At 53.8% G+C, this 12,694-nt stretch overlaps 2 protein-coding genes across 3 annotated transcripts in view; one reads left to right on the top strand and one right to left on the bottom strand.

Moving 5' to 3' along the window:
* Window positions 1-12,694, bottom strand: part of LOC310660898 (uncharacterized protein) — a 561,482-nt gene that overhangs the window by 412,657 nt on the left and 136,131 nt on the right. The window lies entirely within an intron of this gene.
* SMARCD3 (SWI/SNF related BAF chromatin remodeling complex subunit D3) overlaps window positions 5,948-12,694 on the top strand; it is a 35,968-nt gene continuing 29,221 nt past the window's right edge. For both annotated transcript variants that reach the window (XM_083406457.1, XM_083406456.1), the window contains exon 1: window positions 5,948-6,298. In XM_083406457.1, coding sequence (XP_083262583.1) covers window positions 5,963-6,298 — 336 coding nt within the window. In that variant the 5' untranslated portion in view covers window positions 5,948-5,962. The remainder of the gene's footprint in view (window positions 6,299-12,694) is intronic.

The raw sequence follows: 12,694 nt of genomic DNA, 5'->3' as shown, positions 1-12,694 counted from the left end.
GGGCCATGCATGCTGCATGGCACCCACATCCCCGGGCACCCATAGTCGCGGGGCCCAGTTGGCACTGCCGGGACCGATCCTGCATCTCTGCCATAGCAGAAGTTGTGTGTGTGTGTCACGACTTTGCAAGTCCAGTCGGGAGTGAGGAGAGGCAGCCTTCCTGCCCAGTCCCCTGCTGGCTGCAGAGTCGGTGAGTGTTCTCTCCTGGGTCCTCCTTGCTGCTGCATTTTTAAAGGCTGTGAGCAAGCAGCTCAGACTCTGACTCAGCAGGGATAGCCTTGGATTGGGCTTGACGGAGGAGAGCTGATAAGGTGGGAGGCTGGCAAAGCTCTCTCTGATTGGCCGGAAGGAGCTAGGTGGGTGGGTGGCAGGAGGCAGGGCTGGCCCCCAACCTGGACGATAAATTCATGGAGGGGGGGAGGAGCCAGGATGGGTGTGCTCTGTACTGGGCACAGGGGTAACCCGTGAAACGTGGTCCAGGGCCGGTCCAGAATCCGAAGGTTCTGCAAGGTGTCAGTCCAACAGGGCCAAGGCAGGACACGAGGCAGGAAACCAGGCAAGGACAGGTACAGGATCTCAGGCAGGATCTAGCACACAGCAATGTTGCTCCCACAACCTGGGGCAGGGTCCAGCAGCCTTTTATCTCTGTTGGAGTAATGGCCGGGCCTGATCCCCCGGCGACTCACCTCCCTGTCTCGCCCGAAGGCGAGCACTCCTCCTGCAAGTTCTCAGGTCTCCTTCTCTCAGACCTCAGTCTCTGCAGCTCGGGAGACATTGGTGGGTTACTAGACCCAGAGGCCGCCTCAGCCTCCCCTGACCCAACCAGTAGTGGAGCAGCTGTAAGTGATGGCCCAGCTGGAGGCAACGAGGTCATCCCCGCATCTGGAGCCAGGGCAGGCTCAGGCCCCTGACTCCGCCCAGCTGGTGCTTGTTGCAGGGGAACCTGTGCAGACTGGGACTCTTCTGGATCAGGCCTTGGTTCAGATGATGCCTGAGGCAAAGGATCGGGTGCAGACTGAAACTCCTCTGGTTCCGAGTCCCAGGCCATCACATGCTCTGCCCTCCACAGCTGGAGGCAGGAAATGCTTCCGAATCCCACTTGCAAGAAACATCAGGAGGGGAGAGTCGCTCTTGCACTCATGTTCCCCTCCCTGGTTTCCCACAGACATCTGGTTAGCCACTGTGAGAACAGGACCGAGGCGTTCCCAAAGTAAAGGAAGGATTGAACTCTGATTAATAAGAATACACACAGAGGCTTGAACCAGCAAGACTCTGGAAAGGGTGCGTATAATAATCTCTCTCCCTCTAGCCCCTGGCCCAGGTCGTTTTATTCACAAAAGAGCTTTTTACAGAGTGTTCCTAAGAACCAATCAGATTTCCTCTGAGCATTTAAAAAAAAAACCATGTGGGAACAAAGTTAAACTACCAAAACTAATTAAGCTCACATATTTCTGGGGTAAACAAAACAGAACTACAAAGGAGTGCATTTGGCAACCCCTGAGGTTATAAACAAACAAAATATATGAAAAGAGGGATGGCCAGGAAGACAGCGATCATTATCACCTTCAGGAGAGATCTGTTTCCTGGCCCTAAGATTAACATATCAGAAAAACTGCATCAAAGAAACTTGCCCACTATCTTTAATGATCCAGGACGCCTGTCTGTCTTAAGTGTGTACGTGACTTGTGAAGAAAGAGAAATGGAACAGGGATGCAGAGGTGTGGATTGATCAAGAATCATATCAAAATAGTTTAAACCCAGTGAATGCAATGCTTTCATTGCTGACACAGATGGATTACTCTATATTTGTTATAATTCCTCATAGCAATCCCACCTGATCACTACACAGGACTCTGGACTGGATGGGCCATTGGCCTGATCCAGCTGGGCTCTTGGGTTCTGCCGTGCTCAGTGGAGGAGGCAGGTGTGTTGCAGAGGGGGGTCTGCTTCCTCCAGGCTTCCCCCCTGATGCTGAGGAGCAGCAACTTCTCTCACGAACCTGCTGTGAGCAAACCCATGTCTCGCTGCCTCCTGTAGAGCTGGGTGGGATTTTGGGATACACCGCACATCCTTCCCAATCCTAGACTGGCTTCCCAACTTCAGCAGCATTCTTATTTATTAAATTTGTATAACACCCTTCATACAAATATCACAGGACAGTTTGAAACATAAAAATTAAAAAAATGGGCGCATAAAATGCTTAACGAAGAAATCCCCAAACCTCTCTCCCGTGATCTCATGAGGAGAAGGAGCTGCCATCCAGCCCCAAAGGCCTGGCCTGGGCACAGCTGGGCTTGCCTCCCTGTGGCTTCCCCTTCCACGAGGGAGCCTGTCGTGGGGTCACCTGGTTGCACCCCCTCAGAAGTGTGTGCCCAGGGCCAAGGTGCCCCTGCCCCCCCCCATGCTACGCTTCTGCCATGGAGGGGCTGCTTCTTCGTAGCCCCTTTTCTCCTTGCCCTCTCCCTTGCCCCACACACCTTCCTGGGCATCTAGGTCTGTTGGCACTGGCTGGCCCCCTCGCTGGCTGCAGGTGGGGAGCCCAGAAGGAGAAGCCCCCTCTCCAGATTCACGTACTGTGAAGGAGCCCTCCATCAAGAGGCGGGTGGAGGGGAGCACGACCGGGTGCTGAGCTCAGAGAGCACCGCAGGGGACGCTGCAACAATGATGAACAACAGAATGCAAGAGGTGAGGGGGGGGGTGTGCCAAATTCTGGTGTCGCACAGAGTGTCGCAGAAATTTTAAAGCCCAGCGTCCGCCACTGCCTCCGTCCCAGGAGTTCTTCTTTGCTGTGTCTCCCAGTCTGCAGGGGAAAAGGATCGGGGCCCAAAGACCCAGGGGAAGTATGAGTGAGTGCAGATACTGGATGCTCATTTGTCATGGATACTTTAGTTGTTATTCCTGCCTTGCAGGGGGTTGGACTAGATGATTCTCAGGAGTCCCTTCCAACTCTACCATCTCTGCAGGGAAGCGGAACGTTCAGCAAGCCCAGCAAAAAAATATTGTCGGTTGCCTTTATCGCTTCTGAGGTGCCGACGTTAAGGCAGGAGCCGCAACTGAGCATTTATTTGCTTTTGGGACACCAGGCTATGTTGCTTCAGGGTGGAGAGCATCTCACTATCTTGTGCATTTTTGCACGTGTGTGTGTGTGTGTGTGTGTGTGTGTGTGTGTGTTCCAGCTTCCTCAGTGCACTCCTAACGACCTGGCTTGGCTGACAGACAAAGTGGCAGACCCTTTGGTGGCTGTGAAGTCCTGGAAATCCAGGACCAATCTGGTCAGGTCCTTGACAAAACATGTCAAGCCAGGTGTGCAAGGAAATGTAGCTGTGTCTTCCCACCCTTAGGACAGGTGGGGAACCTCCTAGCCATGACAACAGGTGTGGGGCAGCTAAGGGCAGGGCTTCAAAGGAACAACCAGGGGCTTAGACTGGGCTCCCAGTAGTTCCGCTGCTGGAGCAAGGTCTGCTCTCTCTTATTTATTTCATAAAACCCACACACTGTTCAATGGTCAAAACCGCCCCTCAAAGCAGTTCGAAAAAAGATAAGAAAACCAAGGGGAAATGCATTAGTTTAAAACGGACGAAATGCTTAAATCCACATAAACTTTCAAAGCATCTAGGCAGGCTTGTTGAAACAAGCGTATTTATAGCAGGTGCTGGAAAGAGTACGGGGAAGGTACCTGCTTGATGTCAAGAGGCATGGAGTTCCAAAGGGCAGGCGCTGCCACAATGAATGATGTTCTGACAAATGCGGAAAATGGGCATTATGTGGCACCTGGAGCCGTGCCTGTTCTGTCAATCAAAGCAGTTGAGTGGGTGCATGGGGGGGGGGGGGTAAGGCAACGTCTTAGGTAAGGTGGTCCCAAGTTATGAAGGGCTTTCTATACTAATAGGAATACCTTGATCTCAGCCTGGTAGTTGATGCAGATCTTTGAGCCCAGGGCTCTGTCCTGTCCACACCAACTGCAGCTCCAGACTGTGCCACTCAAATTGCAGTGTGGACTAAAGTTGCCTAATCCTCCAGGATTAGGGGCCTTGATAGTTAAGCATCGTTAGTTTCATTCTAGCAGCACCAGAACTGAGCGCATGAGAAGTATACGACAAAGTCCTGCTCTGTCTTGGTGAGACTGCAGGCTTGTCTTTCTATTCTACCACTGCTGAACCCCCCCCCTCAGCCCCCATGGGGCTCTTTGGGAGAAAGGGATTGGGTGAGGTGATTCCCACACAGCCTCCCTGTTTTTTGCACTCTCGGGTTTTCTCTAGCTCCCCCCCCCCCCTAAAATTTTATTTTATTTTTTCAAGTTTATTTTATATTTATTTTTTCAAGTTTTATTTTTAAATTTTGGAAAAAAAAATTAAAAAGAATAATATCGAATATCTTTTTTATCAAAGATATCAAAGATAAGAAAAACTAAATAAAAACGCAAACCCAAAAGGGGGTGGGAGAAAGAAAGTAAAGGGGGAAAGAGAAAAAAAGGAGAAGAAACAGAAGTTTTCTCTTTTGAGAGGACTCCTCCCTCTGCAAACTTCAGGCCTCCCCAAGGGCGTCGACAGCTCCCCAATGTTTCTTCCTCGTCCTCTCTTGTGACTACAACCCGAGCCTTAGGAACCGGGTTAATTATTCGAAGGGAGCGATAAGGGCGTATGTTTTGAGCGACTGAAAGGCGTCTTGCAAAAGGGTCCTGGAAGCGAAATAGGCGAATGATCGGCGCTCAGCAGCGCCCCGTCATGTGCCAAAGGCAGGCAGGCAGGCAGGCAGGCGGTGCAAGCGTCGCGGGTTCGCCGGGGAGGATGGACGAAGCGGCTGCCCGAGTCTCTCCCCGAGGCTGGGCCCTCACGCGCTTCCTTCAGGCGCACAGCAAGCGCCACGTGGAAACACGCCAGGACCTGGCTGTACTTTTCCATTCCTTTTCTCCTGAAGCCAGCGAGATCCGTTTGCTCTCCCTCCCTCTCCAGAACAAGGCGCCCTTCCTTTGCTCAAGCGCCCCCACCCACCCCAGCCGCAAGCAGGCCTCCCGCGGTGACAGGTGAGGCTGGAAGATTCAGGGCGGGTGAAAGACCCTCCTCCTCTGTGCAAACTGCGGAACTCTCTCCCACAGGAGGCAATGATGGTCACCAACCTGCGGGGCTTGAAAAGAGGGTCGGGCGAATTCATGAAGCAGGAGAGGGCTGTCCCTAGGAAGGCTGTGGACGCCCCTTCACTGGAGGTTTTCCAGCAGAGGTGGGACGGCCATCTGTCGGCGTTGCTTTAGCTGAGATCCCTGCATTGCAGGGGGTTGGGCTAGATGACCCTCGGGTCCCTTCCAGCTCTACGATTCTATGATTCTATCCAGCAGTGTTTCTGAAGACCATTTGCTCTGGCGCGGGAATCCTGCTTGCTGGTTTCCCATAATGGGCAACTGGTTGGCCACTGGGAGAACAGGAAGCTGGGCAACAGGAACCCTTGGGCAAGATCCAGCAAACTCTTTATTATATCGTGGAGGAGGGGGCTAGAGATACCCCAAAGGTCATCCATCCCAACCCGCTGCAATGCAGGGATCTCAGCTCGAGCATCCCTGACAGGTGGTCACTCCAGTCCACCGCGTCCCGGGGAGACCTTTCCCTTCTCGCTCTGTCCAGCTCCCACAGTCAGAGGCACCTGCGTTTCTGAATGCCGCTTGCTGGAAACCGCCGGAGCGGAGAGTTTCCCTTGGGCCGGATCCTGCTTGCTGGTTCGCCCCCCTCCGAGGCCCCTGGGTGGCCCTTGTGGGTGCTGGACCAGAGGGGGCCCCTTGGCCTGATCCGGCAACCAGGCTCCCGGGACATTCTGCTGCGGATGGAGATGGCCTCGGCCGCCCCGTCCGGTGCCAAATCCTCCGCCGGCTTTCGCACCAGCCCCCCGAAGCCGGCGAGGTTCTTGGCAGGCCTGGCGAGGTTGCTGAGCCTCTGCATCTCCCCAGCAACGCGAAAGGCATTATACTGTTCCCATGGAAACTCGGGCAGAAGCATTTGGGAAGGAAGAGGGGAAGGAAGGAAGCTGCCGAGTGGGTCTTGGCAGCCCCGTCGCGGCGGCGGCGGCGGAGCTTCTTTGTCTCCGCCTGGCCCGCACGGACGGCAGGGCAGAGGAGCAGCAGCCCCGGCTCCTGGGGAGGCGCCCCTCGGCGCGCCCGGCCGGCAACTCCCGCCGCCTCTCCGCAGCCCCCCGGTCCCGGGCGCCGCTGGCTGCAGGCGGCGGAGCGCCCGAGCATTACCGCGCCTGGCCTGCGAGGCAGGGAGGCACCCACGAGCCCCAGAGCGGACCGGACGAGGACCGGGGCAGCCGGGTAAGTGCCAGTGTGTGTGGACTGGGGGGGGGCGGCCCCGCCGTGGGGACCACCTTCTCCGCAGACTCTCCGCGCCCACGTGCACAAGGCGGCCGGGGGCGCGGCCGCAGAAAGGGCCGGCCGAAGCCCGGGGAGGGGCTGCCTCGGGGGAGGGGGAATGGGTCAGCCATGCGGGGAGTGGGGGGGGGGGGCACGGAAGGGCAGCCATTTGCTGGCCCAAAGCGGGGCTTCCGCGGCTGGGCTGCTACTAAGATGTTGCCGCTTCTCTCTCGGAGGAGGAGGCGGCGTCTTGGACTCCCCCGCGGCTCATTTGCTTGTGCCCAAGGTAAACTTGCCTGGAGTGAGTGACCCCCCCCCCACAGTGCCTTCACCTGCTGCCTCCCCCCCCCCCCCCGACACCTCCATCTGCTCGGACGCTGGTGTGTGAGGCTGGCAATCAGGAGGAGGGGGCGGGTATTATGGATGCCGGAGCTCTTGGCGTCCGGACGGGGCGAGGTTGGCGCTGCCCCCCCCCCCAGCACATTCATAGAGCCTCCTGGGCAGGCTGAGCATCCCCGCCCTCAGCTTGGAGAAGACCTGCCTGCTGCAATGGTCAGCCCCACGCAGGACCCCTGCCTGCTCCAACTTATGGGGGGGGCAATCTCGTTGCGACAGCGGGGGTGGGGGAAAGGGGCGCCCCTCTCTCCTCCCCATGCACCGTGGTTCCAATCCTGGTCCGCTAATGGCTGTTAAAGAAACACAATCCCACTGAGCACATCCGTGCCTCCAACGAGTCGTCCACATTGTCTCCAAGCCCCGGGCAGTTTAATGGGAGACCTACCTGTTGAAACCAGAGGTGGGCAGGAGCAGCTCAGTTCCCCTTCCCCGTTGTTCCGTGGGCTTTGGAAGTCCACCGGGGATGGGCAAAGGCAGGGAAATGAAGCTCTCTAGCAGTTACTTCCGTGGCCAGAATCTTTTGGATCAGCCAGCGCAGTCTCCAAGCAATATCTACTTCAGAGTCCAGAACCTCACCTGGCACCACCTGGCACCTGGTGTTTCCTTGCCAGTGGCATCCTTCTCCCATGCTGGCAGCCTGCCATCTGATGCCACCAGAGCTAGTGGAGATGGTCACTGCCCCCTTGGGGGGCAGGGGCAGGAAAGGGGGCTGGGGGAGGGACTTCGGTGGCAGTGGCAAGGACAGAGAGGTCTGCTCCAGGCCCTCTGGTAGATGACAGTAAGTTCTCCCAGCAGCCCCTTCAGCGCCTCCTGTGTGGGGCCCCGGACCCCCTGCTGGCTGAGGCTGCCCTTTCAGATGCATCTGGGAGTGAGGGGCTGCTTTGCTCCCCTGGGGCTCCTCCTCCCCCAACTCTGATTTACTGTGTGTGCATCTCACAACAATATCTGAGCTTGGAGAAGAGCGTGGCTCCGATATGTGCCAAAATGTTGTGCTCCTGAGAGCCACTCGCTGGGGCTTCTCTGCAGCTTATGAGGTTCCTGCCTTTGGAGACGGACCAGAGTCTGACCCTGGAGGTCAGGCAGAGGGACAGTGAGGCCTTTCCGGCTGTCGCCTTTGTTTGGGTCAAGCTGCTGCTGTTCCCCCGCCCCACCCTGGGGAGACTGGATGTTGAACTCACATTAAACCCTTTCCCCCTCCTTGAGAGGTGAGCTCTTGTCTCGGGGCTGCCAGGCAACCCAAGGTGATGCACCTGTGCCTGGCCTCTTAGGAATTCAGTAGGACATTTCTTCAGTGCAGAATGAGTCCTTCGCAGGAGGCCCAGGGCACAGCCAGGCACCTGAAGCTCTGATCCAGAGAACACATACAGGTCCATGCTTGGCTGGGGGGGGGGGGCTCCTCATCCTGTGTTCCCCCACCCCACCCTGCACCTCCCGGTGGCCAGAGGCATTAATTATGCTGCCTGTTTTATTTATTGGTTTTATAAAACTGTTTTTATGCCGCCTTTCTCTCCAGAGAGCACTAAGAATATTTGTAACCAGTAAAATAACCAGTACATAATAATTAAAACAAACCACACCAGTAAAATATTTATATTATTACAGTGGCTAGGATGCTGAAAACTAGCATCATTGGCCTGGGAATGCCTAAGCAAATGTGTTTTTAATGCATGCTGGAAGCAGCTAACAGTTAAAAAGGTAAAGGGACCCCTGACCATTAGGTCCAGTCGTGGCCGACTACGGGGTTGTGGCACTCATCTCGCTTTACTGGCCGAGGGAGCTGGCGTACTCCGGGTCATGTGGCCAGCATGACTAAGCTGCTTCTGGTGAACCAGAGCAGCGCATGGAAACGCCGTTTACCTTCCTGCCGGAGCGGTACCTATTTATCTACTTGCCCTTTGACATGCTTTCGAACTGCTAGGTGGGCAGGAGCAGGGACTGAGCAACGGGAGCTCACCCCGTTGCGGGGATTCGAACCGCCTTCTGATCGGCAAGTCCTAGGCTCTGTGGTTTAACCCACAGCGCCACCCGCGTCCTTAACAGTTAACATCTAACCGTTGGTGCCTGCCTATTCTCCGGGGGGGGGGGGGCTCCTTCCCACAGCATCCTAAGGTGGCACAGTTAACAGGGCCGCTACTGAAGGTCTCGGCTGGCCACTCCCAATGGCTCCATACAGATGTTGAACTGCACTGAAATTATGAAAGTATGTCTTTCATCTGCTCAGGCCCCATCCCTGGGTTTGTGCCCATGAGCCATGTTGGGCAAACGGGCAAGAGAGCATCTGGTCAGTCAGACCACAGCATGGGGCTTGGCCACACCCTTGGCATGGAACTGAAATTGACCCCATGGAAACCAGACAAGACAGGGGCAACGGACCCCTCACTGGGGCTTGGATTAACAATAGTGCTCAGGCAGCAGCTGCTGCAGAGGCCTGGCCTTCAGAATGCCTTGCCAAATGGTCACAACCGACTTGTGGTTTCTCATTCCCTTGACCCATGGAGGCCCCCTGTTGTGTCCCTGGCGCTCTCTTCTATATAGATTCAAAATACTCCAGAAATGCTGAAGACTGGTAAACAGTAGCTATCTAAGCCCCTTAACCCTGAGAGTAAACCTCAGGAGCATTGCTTCAGTTCTGGAATAGCTCGGTTGGTAGAGCATGAGACTCTTAACCTCAAAGTTGTGGGTTCGAGTCCTGTGTTGGGCAAAAGATTCCTGCATTGCAGGGGGTTGGACTAGATGAGTCTTGTGGCCCCTTTCAACTCTACAGTTCTTTGATTATATTATTAGGGAATCGGAAGGAAGCCCAGCCCAGAAGGAAGCGGGGGGTGGGGGGCTGTGGCTTGACCTTCTGATCGTTGCCTATTGGAGCGATAAGCTTCATAGAATAATAGAATTGCAGAGTTGGAAGGGTCCCAACAACCAACTAGAACAACCTCCCGCAATGCAGACGTCCGATTCCTAATCAATGCTTGATGACAGTAATGGAGGGCTTAGAAGAGTGAGGGGTCCCTAGAAGGCACCATTGGAGCAGACTGTCCATTTCACTAAAAAAAGGGGGAGGGGGGAGAGGAGACCACAGATGCATAAATGATGGAGTTTAGCCCAGGAAGGATGAGAAATAAATACAGGAAAACTGGTGGATTTGTCTCTTGGCATCTCTCCAAGGCTGGACAAATGGATGTTTCCCAAGAGAGGCAGTTGCCTTCTGAAGTCAGTTTCCACCATGAGTGGCCAGGGCCCCCTCCCCCTCATCCTTCAGCCATCTCCACTCAAAAGGAGGGTGGGGGCCAGGCAGGAAACAAAAAGAAAAGTTGGCCCCTCTCTTCTTTATCATGATGGCATCTTTCCTCAAGAAGGCCAGAGACTCTCTGGATGTGAGATCCCAGAATTGTAGGGTTGGAAGAGACCCCAAGTCATTAATCCAACCCCATGCAATGCAGAATTTGCAACTAAAGCATCCATGACAGATGGCTATTTAACCTGTTTAAAAAACTCCAGTGAAGAGAGTCCACAACCTCCCGAGTCTGTTCTACTGTCGAACGGCTCTTACCACCAGAAAGTTCTTCCTGATGTTGAGTTGGAAACTCCTCCCTTGTTGTCTGAATCCATTGGTTCAGGTCCTGCTCTCTAGAGCTGAGAAGACAAGCTAGCTCCGTCTTCCATGGGGCAGCCCTTAAGATACTTGAAGATGGCTATCATAGCTACAATCAATCTCCTCTAATCCAGGCTAGACATCCCCAGTTCCCTCAACCGTTCCTCATAAGGCTTGGTTTCTAGACCCTTGATCTCTTCTGCATGTGTTCCAACTTCTCAATAGTCTTCTTAAATTGTGGCACCCAGAGCTTTACACAGTATTTCAGGTGTGGTTCAAGGCAGAATAGAACAGTAATATGACTTTCCTTGATCTGGATACTCTATTTCTGTTGGTGTAGTCTAGAATAGCATTACCTTTCTCTCTCTCTCTCTCTCTCTCTCTCTCTCTCTCTCTCTCTCTCTCTCTCTTTCTTGGCTGCTGCTCCATCACTCTGTTGACTGACATTAAGCTTCTGGTCCACTAAGACCCCTAGTTCCTTTTCACATGTACTTTTGCCAAGGCAGGTGTTCCCCATCTTTTATTTGTGCAGCTGGTTTTTTCTGCCCAAGTGTCTTTTAACTTAGAACCTTGCATTTGTCCCTAGTGAAATTCATTTTGTTAGTTCTCCAGTCTGCTAAAATCTTGTTGGACCCTGATTCTGTGTTCTGTGGCATTAGCTACCCCTCCCAGCTTGATATCATCTGCAGATTGGAAGGGCACCCCCCTCAATTCATTTGTAAAGGCGCTGAACATCAACGGGCCCAGGACAGAACCTGTGGCACCCCACTTGTCATTTTTCCCCAGGTTGATGAGGAACCATTAATGTGTACTCTTCAGGTTCAGTCAGCCAACCAGCTACAAATCCACCTAACAGTTACCTCGTTCAACCCACATTTTACCAGCTCCTCCACAAGAATATCACGGGGGACTTTGTCAAAAGCCTTACTGAAATCAAGATACACTATGTCCACAGCATTCCCCTGATCCACCAATCCTGTGTGCATGTCTGACTACACTCAGCTTCCTCTTGCTGGTTTTATCATGAAACCCAGGAAAGCATGATCACTTCCTCCCAAGTTTCCCAGTATGTCCACTTTGCTGATCAGTTCCTCCCTGTTGATGAGAACCAGGTCCAAGATTTGAACCTTACATTCTTGGCAGAGTTTGTGTCCCAACAGGAGTTGAAGTCTCCCATGACTACTATATCTCTCCTTTTGAAACGTTTGGTAATCTGCTCCAGGAAGGCATCATCCAAGTCTGGCTTGGTGGTCTATAGCAGACACCCACAGTAAATTCATGGTTGTTTCTCTCTCCGACAATTTCCCCTCCTTCCTTCCTGCTTGGTCTATTCCTTTTGAATAGGTTATACCCCTCAATCATAGTTGCTGGCTCCCTGGGGCTCTGGGTACCCAAGCACCCACAAAACTCTCCATGAAGGAGCCGGGCACCCACAAATTTTGGCACCAGGTCCATGCACGCTGCATGGCACTGATGGCCCCGGGCACCCATGGCCGTGGGGCCAAGCTGGCACTCCTGCCCTCAATTCTTGCATTCTTCTCATGAGTCTCATCCCACCATGTTTCAGTAATGCCTATTAGGTCATATTTGCCATCCTGTATTAAGAGCTCCAGTTCCTCTTGCTTGTTCCCATACTGTGTGCATTACTATAGAGTCAACTGAAACCGCGAGTCATTCCCTCCAGCTGCTTCTTTCTTGTAGTTTCCTGCCCTTTAAGCAGGTTTCTGGAGCACCACTTCAGTTTCCTGTGCATTATCCCCAGTGCCAGGTGTTCTTCTGTCATCTGTAATGCCGTCTCCCTGCCTCTCAAGTTCTAGTTGAAACCTCTCCTGAACAGCTTTGCGAGGCTCTTAGCAAACACATTCTTGCCAACCGCTGTGAGGTGCAGCCCATCTCTTGCCAGAAGGCCTTCCTTGTGGAAACGGAGACCATGGTCCAAGAAGCCAAACTCTTCCTGATGACACCATCTGGGGATCCACCATGAATTGCAAGGGGTGGGAAGAAGAGAGGCCAGCAGGAGCCCTTTCTTTTCCCCAAAACAAATTAATCAAGCTTCTTCTAAGGCTGGTCCTCCTGGGGGATGAGGAGAACATCAAAAGAACCTGGCTCTAGCTAGATCTAGAGTGGCTGGGGAAACCCAGCATGATGGGCGGGGTATAATAAATCATCATCATCATCAGGCCAGCTTCTTGTTCTCATCGTGGCCAACCAGATGCCCCAAAGGGAAGAAGCCCTCAAAGAGAACCAGAGTAGAACAGCCCATTCTCCCCAAGGCAAGGCATGGGGGGTGGAGTAGGGAATCTGGGGTTTGCAGCCTATAATTAACAAGCAGGCTAAATGAACGAGAAGGGGATTTCCCTGCCCCTGTGCTG

This window comes from Podarcis tiliguerta, assembly GCF_965153285.1.
Source record: "Podarcis tiliguerta genome assembly, chromosome: 12".
Taxonomy (NCBI): Eukaryota; Metazoa; Chordata; class Lepidosauria; order Squamata; family Lacertidae; genus Podarcis; species Podarcis tiliguerta.
This window is presented reverse-complemented; position numbering and strand designations above follow the sequence as displayed.